This window comes from Callithrix jacchus, chromosome 3, assembly GCF_049354715.1.
Source record: "Callithrix jacchus isolate 240 chromosome 3, calJac240_pri, whole genome shotgun sequence".
Lineage (NCBI taxonomy): Eukaryota > Metazoa > Chordata > Mammalia > Primates > Cebidae > Callithrix > Callithrix jacchus.
This window is the reverse complement of record NC_133504.1, coordinates 40,769,750-40,789,572: the sequence shown is the minus strand read 5'-3', so window position 1 is coordinate 40,789,572 and position 19,823 is coordinate 40,769,750. Positions and strand designations below refer to the sequence as shown.

At 37.3% G+C, this 19,823-nt stretch overlaps 1 protein-coding gene across 8 annotated transcripts in view; it reads left to right on the top strand.

The window, feature by feature from the left end:
- GUCY1A1 (guanylate cyclase 1 soluble subunit alpha 1) overlaps positions 1–19,823 on the top strand; it is a 65,219-nt gene extending 45,396 nt beyond the window's left edge. For 7 of the 8 annotated variants that reach the window (XM_078366366.1, XM_035292819.3, XM_008992556.5 and 4 more), the window contains 4 exons: positions 944–1,429; positions 5,115–5,258; positions 10,879–11,033; positions 18,908–19,823. In XM_078366366.1, coding sequence (XP_078222492.1) covers positions 944–1,429; positions 5,115–5,258; positions 10,879–11,033; positions 18,908–19,109 — 987 coding nt within the window. In that variant the 3' untranslated portion in view covers positions 19,110–19,823. The remainder of the gene's footprint in view (positions 1–943; positions 1,430–5,114; positions 5,259–10,878; positions 11,034–18,907) is intronic. The other variant, XM_078366364.1, reaches the window with a different exon arrangement.

Sequence of the window (19,823 nt, the reverse complement as noted above, 5' to 3'; positions counted from 1 at the left end):
CAGCTGAAATGGGGAAGTGGCCTCTCCTAAAAGATTCAGATAACGCAAGCTGAAGTCTCTGGAAAAATAGTGACTTCCAAAAGGTAGTTCTGGAGAGCTATTCATACAGAAAAAATAAATTAGGATAAAAATCATACCTTTGGAGGCTTTTTAACTTCCATACCTGCCAGATGGAGCAAGTACTAATGGGAGAAGTGGAGAAGAGAAGAGAAACATGCTGAAAGAGGAGGAAACCAAAAAAATAGAACAAAAAAAAGTAAAAGGGAGGGAGGGAAGGAGCAAGAGAGGAAGAATCCATTTTCATGAGAACTATATTACACAAAAAAATAGAACTTCAGATTAACCAAGTGAGACTACTAACAAGAATTTACTAGCAAAAGCATCAGCATGCTGCTTAGCGAGAAAGCAAGAGCATTTTACATTGTTCATTGCAAATCTTGATTTCTCTGTATACTCCAGTATACTCTTCAAACATCTGCATGCAGTTTAGAACTCAGGGCAAACTGGAAATATAAGAAAGCAAATTGTCCTGTAATCCCAGCACTTTGGGAGGCTGAGGCGGGTGGATCACGAGGTCAAGAGATTGAAACCATCGTGGTCAACATGGTGAAACCCCTTCTCCACTAAAAATGCAAAAAATTAGCTGGGCATGGTGGTGCGTGCCTGTAATCCCAGCTACTCAGGAGGCTGAGGCAGGAGAATTGCCTGAATCCAGGAGGCAGAGGTTGCAGTGAGCCGAGATCGCGCCATTGCACTCCAGCCTGGGTAATAAGAACGAAACTCCGTCTCAAAAAAAAGAAAGCAAATTGTTCCTTTTCAGTAGGTTGAGAAAAAAAGAGTTTAAACACAAAGGGATTTTCACTGTATCTACTTCCCCTTCTTTTGTCTCAGAAAGGCGTTGGAAACTTGAATAAACCACAATCGGTTCTCCTTTCCTTCATAGGTTATGGACCTCAAAGGCCAAATGATCTACATTGTTGAATCCAGTGCAATCTTGTTTTTGGGTTCACCCTGTGTGGACAGATTAGAAGATTTTACAGGCCGAGGGCTCTACCTCTCAGACATCCCAATTCACAATGCACTGAGGGATGTGGTCTTGATAGGGGAACAAGCCCGAGCTCAAGATGGCCTGAAGAAGAGGCTGGGGAAGCTGAAGGCCACTCTTGAGCAAGCCCACCAAGCCCTGGAAGAGGAGAAGAAAAAGACAGTAGATCTTTTGTGCTCCATATTTCCCTGTGAGGTTGCTCAGCAGCTATGGCAAGGGCAAGTTGTGCAAGCCAAGAAGTTCAGTAATGTCACCATGCTCTTCTCAGACATCGTTGGGTTCACTGCCATCTGCTCCCAGTGCTCACCACTGCAGGTCATCACCATGCTCAATGCACTCTACACTCTCTTTGACCAGCAGTGTGGAGAGCTGGATGTCTACAAGGTAAGGGCGAAGCAGGGCAATGATCATTTCACTGGCAAACTCACTGAGGAACAAGTACTGTGCCTAGGACTTGAATTATAATGCAGCGGAAAAGGCCACCTCTGTAGGGTCTTGCAAGCCCAGTCCTGGGAGCAGGTATGGTGCATTCACTATGTGGGTGTTTTCCAGCCAGAAACAGCTCCGGATCTGCCCAGAAACAGAGATAATTCTTCCGTGAAAGGACTGGCACACTGTCTTCTCAAAGAATGAGCAGAGAATGGAGAGAGGATAGGGTGCTCAAGGAATGGAGGATGGGGTGTAGGACGTGTGAATAGGAGAAGTTTAATAGTCAATGAGCCTGCCACTTCACTGCGGAAACCGAGTTGAATTATTAAGCATGAGATAATTCAAAGTATGGCTTATCCCAGGAAATATTATCCTTTGTATCTGTAAAAGTAAAGACACATGAGGATTATAAAAATTGCCTTTAAATAGATTACTTCAGCACAGAGTTAATGTGATACTTTTCATGGCCAGTTAACAGAAATCAAAATCACCTACTTAAGGCATTTTTGCAGCTTAGCTAAGGGCGGAGACAGTTGAAAAAGAAAGACCTATCTTCAAATCTTCTTCTCCGCCTTCCTTGCTCGGTAAACTGAGAAAGTTAAAAAACCTTTCCCATCACCTCTAAGACAGAGAAAACAACGGTCACTCACAGAGTTTATATACATGAATAACACACATTATGTCCCATAATCTTCATGAACAGGATTGTTATAAAGCTAATGTTAGATAATATGTGGTATCCATCAGCCATAGAGGATGAGCCAGGCATCATTGCAGGCTCTGGCGATACAGCAGCGACCATCCCTGATACCTTTTTTATTTTTTTTATTATAGCTACTATTAGACTATTAGTATGAGAGCTAATGAAGAGATTTCAAGTTCTGCCTGCTTCTTTAAAATGAAAACAGTTTTTACTGATTTAAATGACTTTGCTTTCTTTTAGATATTGGGACTAAGAATAAAGCATATTTCTCATTTGTGTGGCTTGAAACATCCGTCTTCTTAACTTGCCACATAAGAAGCTGACATTTCAGAGCCAAACTCAACAGGAAATAAATATATTATTGAGGAAGAAACAAATATTATTCCTGATAATACATAAGCTTTTGTCTTGTTTTGTTCTAGATTTAGAAGTAAAACCTGATTTTTTAAAATTCCAAACAGGAAATTCCAAACAGAGCCATGATTCCCTTGGGAAAAAAAGAGGTCCATGTATAGTTACAGATAAAATAATTGGCTTCAGTTAGGTTGTTTCATGGCCTCTTGTGGAATTTACTGTATTTATTTGTAGACGTTTTCTATCTTGAGACTGTCTCCTTTCTCAGAAGTGTGAGAAGGAAGTTTTTCTTCCTTACAAACTGCTTTAATTGCTAACAGAAGAAGTAGCAATTAATTACTACTTTTAAATTTCTACTTTTTGTTTTTTCTATCAAGGGTATAATTTTAAAATATCCTAACAAGCATATTGAAACTATGCTGCTCATTAAAGACAACAGCCACAGAGTTCCCTGATGAATCTAACTATAAAGCTGTAGCTATATAGTAAATTGCCTTCCATTTCAGTCCTCATTTCTACGTTCTCTTCACTGCTGATATTGCTTCAGATTACTTGGACATAGCTGAAAATAAATATGGAAGGGTTTCAGATATACAAAATGTATAATTGTAGTGCCAATGGCTTCGAAAAAATAGTCAACCTTATTTATTCTAGAACTTGATTATACTTTAATTTTTTATTTATTAGGGCTTTATTTTAATTTTAGGGCTTTATTTAATTTTATTAAATAGTACAGAAATAATATATGTAAATATATAATGTATAAATTATTATATAGCCCTAAATTAAAATAGGGGTTTTTTAAATTTTATTTTCTCTCTGTCTTCCTCGGTTATTTTTTTGGCCATTTTTCTATTTCTTTCTGTGTTCATTTACCCATTGTTTCAATCAATATGTACTGGATATCCAGAATCTGCCAGCATGGGTGTGCAATGGCTTGAGAGCTAGAGGGTACAATCCCTGTGAGAACAGTTCACATATGGAGAGGGAGAGGAGGGCAGAAAGGACAAATGCCAGATTTCCAAATGACAGGATGAAGAGACACAGTAAGGTACAAGGGGCTGCAAGAGCAGATACAGCAGGCCCCTAACATCAGATGGGGTGGGGGTAGGATTTCTTCTAATAGTGTATTTATTGAGCACCTGTGATGACCATCATAATAAGCACTTCTTATGTACTCATTGCTGAGAAAAAGCTTACGGGTGGCATTGCTGTTTAGTTCATTCATTACTGAGCACAGGTAATATGGAGTGAATAAACCAGACAGAGGGCTTACATATGATTGGGGGGAAAGAAAGACAATAAACAGATGAGTAAGTTCACCATAGTACAATAATGTGGAAGAAAAATAGAGCAGGTTAAGGGGAAGAAGAAGGGCAGTGGGTAAAGAGCAATTGCTATTTCTTAGAAGGTGATAGCAATGGGCTTTTCTAATAAAATGAGGTTTTAGCAGGGACGGAAGAAAAGGAGGGACAACCAAGTGGTTATCTGCAACGAGATTGCACCAGAAGAAAGGAATAGCAAGTAAGAGCATGTTTGATATGCTTTGACATTTGGATAATGGAAGGCAGTGACACTGGGACAATGTGAGCAATACCGAGAATAAGAAGATAAAAGTCAGAGATTAAGAGAAAGGTCGTGAAGAAATGTGAAGCCATAATAAGGGTAATTTCTGAAGGTTTGCACCTCCTTTCTTTTTTCATTTCTCACCCTCATCCTTTAACAATTGAGGCTTTCGATAAGGACAATAGGGTCTTATAGTTACAATAAATATTTGGAGGAGAAGAAAAATGCAGCTCTTAGAATTACAGAGTTGTTTGTAGACTTCAGTTAACTATTTGCTTTCTGCAGCCAGTATCACAGATAGATAAAAATTGCCCATAACATCAACAATAGTGATGATGATGATGATAAGGTTAATACTTTGATTTTAGATAATAGCTTGATATCCAGTGGTCTTTCAAGCACCACCATTGTTTTTATCTGCTGGTTCAACATCTTGATTTCTGCAATTGTGATTAGTATCCATTAGACATGTAATTGCTATGAGAACCCCAAGGGCCCTTTAGATAAACCATTTCTCTTTACTCTTATGACGATTAATATCTTGGTTTTATATTGTACAATTTTATCACATTCATAGGACATTTATTGGGTAGTGACTTGAGGCAAAATACTGTTTTATGATGAGGAGGATATAAAATGAGTAAATGATCCCCACATCTTTAAGCAATTTATTATAATTTAAAAACACATTATTTGTTTCTACAAAAACCATCTTTCATGGTAAGAAAAAAAGAGGTGAAATGATACAATGAGTCAGTGGCAAATCTGGGAGTAGAAGCCAACTGTTTCTGTGTTCGCGGACTGTGCTGCCTCTCAGTGCAGTGAACGTAATGGGTTTAAATTGTGTGCATTTTCTGAAAGAGAAAGCCATTTATGGGAGTATCTGACATTAACCCTGATCCTCCAGATGGCCTGAGCAATGAGATTTCTGCTATATGAATTAATTTATTCTATATGATGTAGACTGTGATTCTTCCTGAGTATTTATTTATGGTATGGAAAATACATTGTATCTAGGTGGAGACCATTGGCGATGCCTATTGTGTAGCTGGGGGATTACACAAAGAGAGTGATACTCATGCTGTTCAGATAGCACTGATGGCCTTGAAGATGATGGAACTCTCTGATGAAGTTATGTCTCCCCATGGAGAACCTATCAAGGTAAGGCAGATGATGCATTGTCACAAAAGCAAACACATATTAGTTGATTATCAAAAGCACGGTGTATCAGTTGGGGTTTAGTCGAGAGAGAAAGCAAAATCTATAAAGAGAGCACAATCTTCTCTAACTTGTTTGCATTGGAAGAAATTTATTATAGGGCATTAAATGGCCTACGGAATCACTGAGAGGACAGAAGAAACCATCTTTAAGAAGGTTTCTCCTGTCCTCTATAAGCTTTCAAAAAATGTCTCCCATAGCATGGGAATTTTCTATTGTCAAAATAAAATGGCTCCTAAAAGCACACTTCACAACAACTGCGTTTTCAAAAATCTGAAAGCTGATTCCAGAACTATCCCACCAAAGCTACAGTCAGGAAATTGCCATGTTATGAAAGCTGCTGCCTCTCCAAAACTGTACCTGCTATAATAATCAGCAAGATGGCCATCCTGCATCATGACTGTTACAAAATGAGTGATGGGAAAATGGACTCTCAACTAAGCATGCTATAGAAAACACAAAGGCTTCCACAACTTGAGTTATAGTGGAGATTGTGCCTGCCAAATCCCATGCAACTGTACATCTGATTTACTAAGCCTAACTGCATTTAGAAGCTGTAAGTTCATTTGGAAAATGTAGTTTTGGTTTTCCAACCCCTGGAGGAGAGGATATTACATTTGAATGGATGTTGACTGCTAATCCACCAATATTTTCCAAGGCACATGACATTTCAGAATTTCTTGATGAGCCAGATTCCAGAATAACATCTCACCACACGTGAGGAAATAAAGTTAACATGGTGGGCATTGGTTTAATAGATAGAACCTAAGCAGATTACCTTTACTTGTCTCACTTACAGTGAATCTGCCCCTTAATTTTTATAGGAGAGTCCTCAGTTGACATGCTATAAAACATGTAGTGAAGAAAGAATATATTTAAAAACAAAACTGTATCTACAAGTTTATCCTTAACTCTCTTTAACCTTAATAGAAGCTATATGTTTAAGCCTTCATAACGATTTTCTAAGTCTATTGTCATCCCATTTATATGTTGTTGTGCAACATATTTTTCTAAATTTAGTGGTACAAAATCACAAACTTTTATTATGCATGGATTCTGCTCATCAAAAATTTGGATAAGGCATAGCAGGAATACCTACCTCGTCTCTGCTGTTCAGTCTATAGGACCTCAGCCAGGAATATGCAAATGATTGAGGCTGCCTAGAATAGTTGGGATTGCAAGGACTGGAGCTGGAGGATTCATTCCAAGACTACTGCTTCACTTACATGTCTGATTCCTTGATGGGGATGGATGAAAGGTTGAGGTCAACTGGGATTATTACAGTTACATGTGGTACACGAATACGTATTTCTTATGAGGTGGTTCAAGTCCCACTGAACAAGACTGGTGGAAGCTGCATGACCTAGTCTTGGAAGACACACAGAGACACTTCCACTGTATTCTATTGGTCAGAGCAATCATCAGTCGTCCCAGAAGAGGGCGGGCTTAGAACCCATCAATCAATAGAAGGAGTATAAAATAACTTGCAGCTATGTTTTAAAAGCATCACAACGCCTGACTTTTTCTGATTTAGTTTCTATAATTACATATTTTTGAGGAGGACTATATATTTCTTTCTCTTTCTAAGGTGTTCAAGGGGGCTTGTAGCATTGAAGTAAATATTAAATATATTTAGACTGTTAATATTTTCAGTGATTTCCACATAAACGCATTTTATAATTAAGATGTGTATGTTTGGAATGAGAGAATTGATGGGATTTTTGTTATTTGTAGAAATGTATTTTTAGATTTTTCTAAGTTGGAAGAATTATTTATAGCTAGTTTCAAAGATAGTTACCTGGGTAACGGTAGGTTAGTTTTAGAGACCTATAAAGTGAGTCGTTAATCATACCTTTTTATGCATACTATAACGCGCAGTACTGGGAAATATCTGACGGCCTTAAGAGGTACCTGTGAAACATCACAGAGACAGAGTGGAGAGTATTTTTAGTAGGGAAACTTTAACGTGTATCGGAAAGTAGCATACTGTGACTTAGACATCGTCTCATTTAATCCTTATAGTAACACTTTAAAGAGGAATCTATAATTCACCAGTGGGCAAGAGCAGTCAGGTCTCCTATGTGTCAGGATTTGGAGTCATGTCCATGTGGCTTCAAAGCCCAGGCTTTTCCTGCTTCTTGCCCTGCTACCTCCTGGTACATAATTGAAGTGAAAGAACAGAAAATATTTTCTTTTTTTGTTTTTCAAACTCTATACTTTCCTCTAGCACGTCACATGTGCTAATCATTCATCCCTTCACTAATTCCTATTGATTTCCTCACTAACATCCATCCAGTCAGTCTTAGAAGACAGTGTGGCGATTCCTCAAGGATCTAGAAATAGAAATTCCATTTGACCCAGCATTCCTATTACTGGGTATATATCCAAAGGACTATAAATCATTCTACTATAAGGACACATGCACACAAATGTTCACTGCAGCACTGTTTACAATAGCAAAGACCTGGAACCAACCCAAATGCCCATCAATGATAGACTGGACTGGGAAAATGTGGCACATATACACCATGGAATATTATGCAGCAATCAAAAACGATGAGTTCGTGTCCTTTGTAGGGACATGGATGAATCTGGAGAACATCATTCTCAGCAAACTGACACAAGAACAGAAAATGAAATACCACATATTCTCACTCATAGGCGGGTGATGAACAATGAGAACACATGGACACAGGGAGGGGAGCACTACACACTGGGGTCTATTGGGGGGAATAGGGGAGGGACAGCAGGAGGGGGGAGCTGGGGAGGGATAGCATGGGAAGAAATGCCAGATGTGGCTAAAGGAGAGGAAGGCAGCAAGTCACACTGCCACTTGTGTACCTATGCAACTGTCTTGCAAGTTCTGCACATGTACCCCAAAACCAAAAATGCAATTAAAAAAAAAAAAAAGAAAGCAGCAGGTGGGTTGGGGCAGAGACCAGTGGGCTGAGTATAACAGTGAAAGTCAGTAAGTGACAAGTGAACATGGAAGCAAACTTCTAGTACCCCTGCATTCCTCTTCCCAGAAGCCTGTGTGTGAAATGGGCTATGCCACAAGTGGTTCCAAATAGAAGATGCCCTTAGCAGGTTCCCGTTCAAACGTTTTCCAAGAGCCAGAATTCTGCCTTTCCCTTTCATTATTTCACATGGTAGTCTGTTACCAGTGAAAAGAGCTATGCTTTTCACTTGTGAAACACATTGTGTTTAAAATCTTGCTGATGAGTTTGAAAAGCTTTGTAAGAAAATGCTGGGGTTGAGAGTGAAATTCAGAGCTGGAGAAGGGGAAGAGGGCGGCTTGGGGTGGAAGGACTAAAAGGGACACTTGTCTTATCTGCATGACTTCAGTTTTTACAAGCAGAACGTATTTATATTTTAATTATGAAATAAGATTAAAATGCTATGGTAAATCTAATATATAATAAACTGGAATAACTAAGTATAGGAAGAAAACCTGGTTTAACCAGAAGAACGCTCAGAGAGAGCAAAAATTCCTCAATCTAAATATGCTAAAGTCGTGGCTGATTTAGGGGCAGAAGAGAGTCTTCATCTATCTATCTATCTATCTATCTATCTATCTATCTATCTATCTATCTGGCACTCATTATATGTGTTAAGTCATATTCTCCTACGGGAGACAAAGCCAGTTATATAACAGGTATCTAAGTTTTGCTTGTTAAAGTAAAATTTTGGTGAAGAAAGTTATTTAAAAATAATCAAACCCTGCATTTTATAGGTGAAAACATGATCAGAGGGAAGTAAAGAGCCTTAAGGAAGTCAGACTACCAGTTACCAGAAGAGTTTGTTAGAAGGCAAAGTTTCTGATTCACAGGCTAGTGCTTTTGTTTGAAAAGTTTGTAGAATTCATATGACATCTTAAATGTAAATGAGTCTGGAAAGTCTTTAACAGATATCTGAAATTAGTTACTAAAAGTAGGCAGAACTGAAGTCTTCTGATTTCCAAATTATATCTAAGCTACTGAGTTCTTGGTCTTCATTCAAAATGCATATATCTAACACAACTTCTTAAAATGGTGGAGTAAACATAGAGTTTGAAAACGAACATGATATCATCATTATGATGTAAAATAAGCTCACTTTAGCCTGCTTTGTAGCAGCAGTAATTTAAGTACTTGTGAATCCTTTAATATCATAAAGTAATCAGACCTTTGAAGATTTCATGATTAAATATCCTGCTTTGGCTAGGCAAGGTGACTTATATTTGTAATTCTATCACATTGGAAGGTTGAGGCAGGAAGATCACTTGAGCCCAAGAGTTTGAGAGTCAACTGGCAACATAGCCAAGACCCTGTCTCTACAAAAAAATTTAACACTTAGCCAGGTGTGGTGGTGTATGCCTGTAGTTCCAGCTACTCCGGAGGCTGAGGTGGGAGATCATTTGAGCTCAGGGGTTTGAAGTTACTGTGAACTATGACTGTGCCACTTCACTACAGCCTGAGTGACAGAGCAAGACTCTATCTCTAAAAACATAAACAAAATAAAATAAAACATTCTGTCTCAGTGGCTCTCCAAATATTGGAGACTTCCAGAATTCCTAAAATTTTGCCACAACACATCCCAGACTGCCTCTTTTATCTCGGTGTGGAACAAATCTGACATTTTTATCAGTCTGGATTTTCAGTTTAATGTGTATAAACATTGTCATCTGGACTTAAGTAACTTCCACTTTCTGCTTCCTCTGTCATTTTCTGCTTAAATAGTACAATTTCATTTCCCCAGTTGTAAGTCATTAGAATAGTGGAATAGTGTTTGGTATAAAGCTGTTTTAAGGTAAAATGTCTACAAAATGTGTTTAATGTCCTTAGAGCTACCTTCATTTGCCTTTCTTTGTCAGGGTTTGGGGAAACAACTCTAGGAGTCCAGAAATTATGTCTATCTCACTTGATGGAGAGGTGGCAGGTTTACATAAATGGCTCATATCCTCCTTGGTATGTCGCTGTGGTAACTATCATCCCTGTGCATGGTAACTTGTTTCAGGTGTTGAAGACTGGCAAAATTAAGATGGTTTATGTAATAAATCTAAATGGAAAAGAGTTAAGAGGTGTGACTATTGATTCTGTACTAGTAATTTTTTTTTTTTTTTTCTGAGACAGTCTCGCTCTGTTGCCAGGCTGGAGTGCAGTGGTGCAATCTTAGCTCACTGCCACCTCTGCCTCCTGGGTTCAAGTGATCCTCCTGCCTCAGCCTCCCAAGTAACTGGAACTGCAGGAGCGAGCCACCACATGCAGCTAATTTTTTGTGTTTTTAGTAGAGACAGGGTTTCACCATGTTGTCCAGGATGGTCTCGATCTCTTGACCTTGTGATACACCCGCCTCAGCCTCCCAAAGTGCTGGGATTACAGGCATGAGCCACCAAGCCCAGCCTGCACTAGTAATTTTTGATTGCATATAAGGAGTAGAGGGAAGTTGGCTGGAGGTTTTGAGGAAAGGGGTGGTGTGCTGAGGGTGAATGGTAAAATAATTTAGACAGGGTATTCAAACAACACTGACAGGTAGGAAGTGTTTTACCAGTGACTGGGAACATCATGTTATTTTTTGCTTTCAGATGCGAATTGGACTGCATTCTGGATCAGTTTTTGCGGGCGTTGTTGGAGTTAAAATGCCTCGTTACTGTCTTTTTGGAAACAATGTCACTCTGGCTAACAAATTTGAGTCCTGCAGTGTACCACGAAAAATCAATGTCAGTCCAACAACTTACAGGTAGTAATTATGTTAAACACCTAAAATCTCTTGTTTTTATTTATATGCAATTGCCATTTTTCCCTGTAACTTTTTTCTTCCTTAATCATAAAGAAAAAAAAAAGTGATACATTTTATCATCCTCACTTTAACTGTTTTTACACTACTTATTAGCCTCTTAAGTATGTGTCTCCTGAGGTGTTTGTGGCCCAACTATAATCCATGACAGATATTACATATTCTTCCATCACTCTTCTTTTAGAAGCATATATTAATACTCTCAGTATGTTGATAGGTGTTCTTACATCACCTAGTATACTGCAGTGAAATTCTGGCACTAACCACCCAGACTGAGCAGTCATAACCACAGGGTATGGGGCATAAAACCCAACAAACCTGCCCTTAATTCAGATGCCAACCACCCTTCAGGGCCTAAGTGTGCATTTAGACTGAATGAGCTACAAATTTGGGGGTTCCCATGAACCTCTCAAGTTAGATAATTAGTTAAATGACTCACAGTACTTAGGGAATTGCTATACTTACTATTACAGTTTTATTTTAAAGGATACAAATCAGGACCAACCAAAGGAGGAAACAGAGTGGGTAAGGTCTGGGAGGGTCCCAGATGCAGGGCTTTCATGGAATCAGAACTTATCTCCCTCTGATCACATCAATGGGTTCACAAAGCAGGAAGCTCCACCTCACTGAGCTTTCAGTTGGTGTTATGAAGTTTTATTGCGTTCATTATGTAGGCATGTTGGCTGAATCATTGGCCATGGGATTGAACTCAGTCACCAGCCCCACTCTCCTCCCCAGAGGTTAGGCTAGCACAAAACCCCAACCTTCTAATCACAAGATTGATTTTTCTGGTTCACTGCCTCCATTCTGAGTCATTTCATTAGTATAAACTCAAATATGATCCAAAGGGCTCATGGAAAACAGATACCTATAACTCAAAAAAACTCCAAGAGTTTTAGAAGCTCCCTCCCTGCAGTTGAGGACAAAAGCCAGTCAAGTTTTCTATTATCAAGTGTTTTTCAAAGATTGCAGTTTTGTGGATTGGCAGCAAGTGTTAACACAGAGGAGCCATGTGTCATCTCGCATCAGAAGAACCTCCTTTTTCACTGTCTCCTTAACAACATGTCGTGTACACCCTGAGTCTATAAAATCTGCCATTTTGGCATCACTTATCCATCTTTAAGCAGACAATAAACCAATTCGTGGTAAGTAGAAATAAATCTATCATGTACATTTTGTCTCATTATATTGGAAACTCTAAAGTAACAAAAAAGGTTTTCAGATCTATGGAGCAGCTAAATTATACCAAGCAAGTTAACTTTTCTATTATCAGAAATAGCTCTTTAATAAATATCATCTTCTCATCTTCTCCCTTCTTCTTCTATTTTTTTGAGACCAAGTCTCACTCTGAAGCCCAGGTTGGAGTGTGCAGTGGTGCAGTCTCGGTTCACTGCAAACTCTGCCTCCCAGGTTCAAGTGATTCTCCTGTCTCATCCTCCCAAGTAGCTGGGATTACAGGCACCCACATCCATGTCTGGCTAATTTTTGTATTTTTAGTAGGTATTGGGTTTTGCTGTGTTGGCCAGGCCGGTCTTGAACTCCTGACCTCAAGTGATCCGCCTTGGCTCCCCCAAAGTGCTGGGATTATAGGTGTGAGCCAATGTGCCTGGCCTTCTCCCTTCTTAAAGTACCAACATCCTTTCCTTTCCAGCCCAGACTCTCAGTTGATAATCTTGCCTCATATTTCACAGCTAGACTAGAATTCAGATAAGAACTTTGCCATCTTCACACCGTGGGTTCCCTCGGCAGAGCTACCCCAGTACCCATCTGCTCCTTCTTTGTTCCCCTTACATTGGGCTAGCTCCCGTCCTGCCCCTGTTGATACAGTTTTACTCTAAGTGATATTTCCTCTCACCTTCTCAATAACTTTTCTGCTGAAATTAACTACTTTCTCTCAATGAGCAATTTCTCTCTGATGAAATGATATTCCCAACAGAACACAACCGTATCTATTAAAGCTCTTGAAAAGTTAAAAACTTTCCTGTTTTTTGTTCTCCTGCTACAATTTTAAATTTCTGCTCCTTTTTATAGCAAAACTGAAATAAGTTGTCTACATTCACTATCTCTATTTTTTCCACCTCTTATTATCACTTCAACTTACCCCAATCAGTGTTTCCTCCACTGAAATGGTTCTTATCAGGGTCATCAGTGTGCCTTGTTAAAATCACTGTCAATTTTCTCTCCTTATTGTCCTCAACATCTCAGTAGCATTTGAATTGGCTGAGAACTCCCTCATTTAAACATTTTCGGCCGGGCGCGGTGGCTCAAGCCTGTAATCCCAGCACTTTGGGAGGCCGAGGCAGGTAGATCAGGAGGTCAAGAAATCGAGACCATCCTGGTCAACATGGTGAAACCCCGTCTCTACTAAAGATACAAACCCCGTCTGCTTGCCTGTGCCTGTAATCCCAGCTACTCAGGAGGCTGAGGCAGGGGAATTGCCTGAACCCGGGAGGCGCAGGTTGCGGTGAGCCGAGATCGCGCCATTGCACTCCAGGCTGGGTAACAAGAGCGAAACTCCGTCTCAAAAAAACAAAAACAAAAACAAAACAAAACAAAAAAAACATTTTCTTCCTTAAGTTTTTGGCTCCGGACTCACCTAGTTTTCTCACTACCCTGTGTCTGCACCTTCTCAGTGTCTCGTTGGCACTCCTTCCCTACCAAACCTGTGCGGCAGTGCCCAGAGCTCTGCTCCTGTACTCTTCTGTGTCTGAACTTTTATGACTGTAATCATTTTTTAAAAAATCTTTTGCCCATCCTCTAACTCTCCATATAGCTACAGATCATATATCTATCCTATTCCATATTTCCACTTGGATGACTAATTGACATATTAAAATTAACTGGACCAAATTAGAATGAGTGATTTTCCACGCAGAGTGATGAAATCCACTTCCCACCCAGGCAAGCTTACCAATCATCTTAAAAATGATATCACCATCCACCTAGTTACTCAGACCATCTACCCTACAGTGATCATTTCTTCTCCTCTCTTTAATGGGACACTCCTTAACTACCATAGCTACAGCAACAACCTTCTCCTCACACACCCTCACACTATCTTATCTTCTCAGTTAGCACCTGCATGTGAAATTGTCTTATGCAGTATTTATGTGCCAATTTCCTGCCTCCCTTTGCAGAATGTTAGCTTCCTGTGGTACACATTCTATATCCCCAGCTCCTAGATCAGTGCCTGGAACACAGAAGTAAAGCTATTTCTGTATTTACTGGTTGACTACTGACTCCTGGACATGAAAATACTCAGTGTAACCTGAGAACTGGAAAAATCCCTGGGGTTCATTGTAATGGTAATTGGCCTGTGGTCCTATCCGGTATAATATAGGTAGGGATAAGAATCCATGGCCTGAAACAATATGATGCCACTCTCTCTGTGGGCATTAAAAGGAATCATCCTGCTAAGCAGGACTCAGTTGCTTGTCCTTCCACTGATAGCTGAGCTTCCCCTTCAGTGTTCAGTGATATATTATGTGTGCATGTGCATGTGCATATTGAGGAATCCTACCTTAAAACAAAATCTCTACATATAAAAAGTATATTTTCCTTTTTTCTATATTGATTGTTTTTTACAGTATAAAACTAACTTTTTCAAAAATCTTTCATTTCGTATCTCAAAGTCTGGTGGTCTTGAGTTATGTTAAGAGACACTGATATTAACTACCCATTTTTCTCCAAAATATAATTCAGCATCTCAGGTATTTCAGCAGAGGACCATGTGTTATTTTTTAAAATAAATTTTTTAGTGTAGTAACACATGTCCATTTTAGAAAATTTACAAAATTAGTTACTAAGTAAATAATAGGAAAATCTCATAATCTCACTACCCAGAGATAGTAACTACTAACATTTCTTTTTTTCAGTTATGTTGATATGCACATACATTTACAATATTGAAATTTTAATTTAATTTTTATTAAACTTTATTCAGCTTATTTGCTAAAGTCATTTCTACTTTTTCTAGACAAATATGATATGGCTTTTTCCCCTTTTGTGTTGATTTCAATACTAATTTACTCTCCTTTTATTCTCATATATGAGATGTTTATGTCTTGCCTAAGGGAAAGCAGTAGTTAATACTGTTTTATTTAGGCAAATATAAATACTTAATGTGAAATACTTTTAACAACATTTTAAATTCCTTTCTTCAAGAGATACTTCACTTTTTTTCCATATGCTAGGAAAACAATATAAATAATTTAAATTTCAACTAAACATCCATGCTTTGTTAAATTTAGTCAATAGGAGGGGCATAATTTTAGTTTTACTCAAAGTATAGGACAAGAAGTGGATGCTAAAGAACGTGTGCAAATACCAAATGCAGTTTTCTTTGGAGAGCTTTACTGGCAATGCATTAAATTCTGGAATGATATTTCTTTAGTAATAAATATTTTTAATATTGAATGTAACTCCCTTAATATATTTGTAAATACAGGTAAATTTAGAACACAGAATACATACATCTACTTCAAATTTCCACTTCCAAATTCTAATCAGTGATTCAGAATGTGGCAGTGTAATGACAATTATACATTCCTGTCTTTTAAACATTGTAAGGAGTTTTACACTAATTTTAGGGGATAATACTGTGCATTTTGTTGTCTTTTTCTGAGGTGAGGAAAACTAATAGAGACTACATTAGATATTGTCAAAGTTTCAGGTCGTGGATTAATGATAGGGGTTTATGTGGTGATCCAAGAATCATTAGAAACAAAAATGGCAATTGGGGAGGATGCGTAGATGCCGGCCAGTGTGTGGGGTAAACAGGCCTAGGACCTCTTGTTTGTAGGACAAATCTGAGCACATGGTGCTAGAGAAGCAAGAATTGAATTCTGTAAGAAGAAAGAACAGAGTGATTAAAGGAATATAAGAAAGATAACAGAGAATAGGAGAGTTGATGCAATAATTTGGGGAAAATGGTGTCTGCTGAAGAAGCTGTAGAGAAAAATGTCCACCCTATGAGGACATCTAGGCTATTGCTGCCTTTTTTGGGTGTTACTATCATCAAGATTTCATCTAAATGGTTTGTTTTTCCAAATGGTTTGTCTTAAATATTCTGATCTTTTTAAAAGACAATATAATGAACATTTCTAACTCCATGACATTCTAATTATGTTTGTCTGTTAAGTTTCTTTAAAAAGCATAGAATTTGTATTCAGAAGACATGTCTTAGAGTCCCAAACACTGCACTTACCAGATGTGTGATCCAGAGCAAGGCCTTTAATAAACTCAGATGATGCACTTTAAAGCCACTTGTAAAGGCTGCATGTTTTTATATAATACATTTAAATATGATGACCGTATTTAGTAGGAAATGTTGGGTTGTCATAGGTAGAAAAAATAAGTTTATCAATCACCTATAGTTTTATATATTTTTATTTATTAGACTCATAGTTTTATACATTTTTACATTTAATTTTTAAACATACAGAAAAATAACAAAGCAAACAAGATGGCACTCATATAGCCAATACTAACACTTAAGTATCAACATTTTGCCATATTCATTTCAGATTTCTGTTTTATAAAAACAATAAAATAAATAGATATTAATATAATATAATATAAATGTAAAATATTACATGGTCCCTGTACACTCTGATACAATGGATCCTATATGCTTTATAGTTTATAGGAGCTGAGAATACATACTCCCTACAGACGATCTCCAAAATACAGATGTGTGTTCAGCAGCTTCTCCACAACTCATCAATAAGATGTCACTTCTGCTTTCCAGGAAGGAAAATGGGTAGAGAGAGGCAGGAATTTCACTTTCATTTAGGTCCTGCCAGGTAGAAAAATAAAGCCAGAGGAAAATAGATTCCCAATCCTTTTATGACTTGCCTTGGATCCACTCAGTATTATGTTTCTGAGATAGTTTCCTTGATAAAACATTAAGCCTAGTTATAAATCTAGATCATTCATTTTAACTATTGCTAATGGAGTGGTTTGCTGGTAAACCAACTTTGGAGGATGAGATAGAGAATCCATGATTCTAACATTTGCCAATTTCGGTGGTGTTACTGTATACACTCTGGCAGCTTTTGGGCTACAGAGGCTTAACTGTCTCACAGAGTTTCTGAGTATTTAACAATTGACGCTCACAAGCCAGTATGAACTAGATCCAGCATGTTACTATATGCGCATGTGATATAATATGTATTCTGGAGTATGAATAAGCCAGACTCTATCTTCCACCCATGGTTAATTAAAGTGTATCCATTTTTTCATTATTATAAAATGTGATTCAATAAATATCTTTATACAAATGTCTTTAGATAATATAACTAAAAATGGTATTCCCAGACCATAGGCTATACCCAGTTTCAACCTTACTAACCATTAATTAGCTGTTCAAATTGATTTTACCAATCTATACTCTACCAAGTGTATGAAGGGTGCTATTCCCCAAAGCCTGATATTGTCAAACTTATTGTTGCCAATATGATAGGTATGGTGTGATTTCTAATTGAGGCTTAGTCAGTTTTTAAAAATCCATTTACTTCATTTTCACAACTGTCCTAAGGAATATGTACTATTACTATCCCCATTTTAAAGGTTGGATAATGAACATCTTTACTGCTAGATCTATCAGACTTTGAAGCTTATGCTTTTAATACTTTGTGATTCTATAACTTTTCATTATATATTCTCAAATAATAGCCATTCAAAATATTTATAAATTCATGGCTAAGGCATGATTTTTGTTAGTTTTATTGTTTTGCTGATTACATATTTATTGATGTACTGATGAAAATTAAACTGTCATCCTTGAGACAGATTTCTATTCAATTGGTTTCTTCAGCAGATAGACGTTGTCACAGCACCAAAATCTGATTCAACATCATTATTGTATTTAATTTAGACATGACATTACAGACTGGTGAGTAGAAGATCGTGGTCTGTTTGGGTAAATATAATACATGCTTCTCTGTAGCAGTTAGTTGAGAGCCCACAACTATGCGACATTTTTCATGCATGGCCTAAATATTAGGTTAGAGAGGCTTATTAGGTTCGAATTTGACAGAAAGCTAGGGAAGCAAATGGGAAGAGGTGCCAATAGCTTAATCAGTAAGATTAAGAATTTAAAATGGGTTTAGCATAATGAACAAGTAGTAAAATAGCAAACAATATAATTTGGTGAACAGACGAATTTCGGGAGGTAAAATATTGCAAATAACAATTGGTAAGTAGAGTGCTGGTATGTACAATCTTAAATCTCATTTGAGTCTTAATTTGATTCATTTTTATGAATCTAGAATTTACAAAAATTCTGTTGAACGATTCAGATGTTGTTCACACATCATTTTTGTCACTGTAATTTTGGTTCAGAATTTCTTGCCCACATGATTACTTTTTTTGGCTGTGATTATAGTAAAATTTACAAAATTAATGAATTGATAAATGGAAGTCTTACCTCTTTCAACTTAGGAAATCTTAATACTATTATGATTATGTGTGGATACTTTGCTATTATTAAATCTTTGGATTTTTTTTCACTACTATAAATTGCACTGTTAGGTGGATATTATCTTTGCAAAAATATTTTATAATTTGTTGCCAGTGTAAGTGAAATTCATTAGTTGACACAATTTTCTTCTTGTGAATTGATTCTTCATTGTTGTACTTCTGTGAAGATATCTGTTAACCTCATTTGTCTTTTCCTGTCAATCACATTTAAAATCATTTATTAATATGGTTTATTAATATTCTCAGTAACATTCAGTTAAGTTGTCTTCTTTTTTTGAGTGGACAAACATTTATGTCAATATTATATTTGAATATTTTTATTTTAATATTTTCAGATTACTCAAAGACTGCCCTGGTTTTGTGTTTACCCCTCGATCAAGGGAGGAACTTCCACCAAACTTCCCCAGTGAAATTCCCGGAATCTGCCATTTTCTGGATGCTTACCAACAAGGAACAAACTCAAAACCATCATTCCAAAAGAAAAATGTGGAAGATGGCAATGCCAATTTTTTAGGCAAAGCGTCGGGAATAGATTAGCAACCTATATGCCTATTTATAAGTCTTTGGGGTTTGACTCATTGAAGATGTGTAGACCCTCTGAAAGCACTTTAGGATTGTAGATGGCTAATGAGCAGTATTAAAATTTCAGGAGCCAACTCACAATGTACTCTTTCTGTCATTTAACTTAACAAAATGTGATCAGTTCAGTACTTCAGCTCTTCTGTTAAAAAGGAAAAAAGAAAGAAAGAAAGCTTAAGAAGTTACTTTTTGGGCAGTATTTCTTTATATATAACCATCACTTATTACCTGTACTCAAAATTCAGCATCTTGTACATATATAAGATAATTGTAGTCAACTATACAAACTGATGGAGTCACCCGCAATCTGAAATCCTGGTGAAATGCCATGCGTATTAAAGTGTGTTTGTGATAGTGTTGTCTTAAAAAAGGATTTTGATTAGAAATTACATTTTGACACCGTAAGTTCTTTCAAACTTTCAACTCTGCGTTTTATTGCACTTTCTCATTTAACTGCCAGCATATGTTTGAATATACGGTGACCTTTCTATCTCTATTGCATTTTCTTCTTTTTTTCTTTTTAGAAAATAAGCAATTAGGGGTTAGATGCAATATGAATATAAAATAGTTCTGTAAATATCAAATATTATTTTTAGTTCTTGAAGTTACAAATACTCTCCATAGTAATGTGTGTTATAACAATAAATATTTCTTTCGTTTGACTCTTAAAAA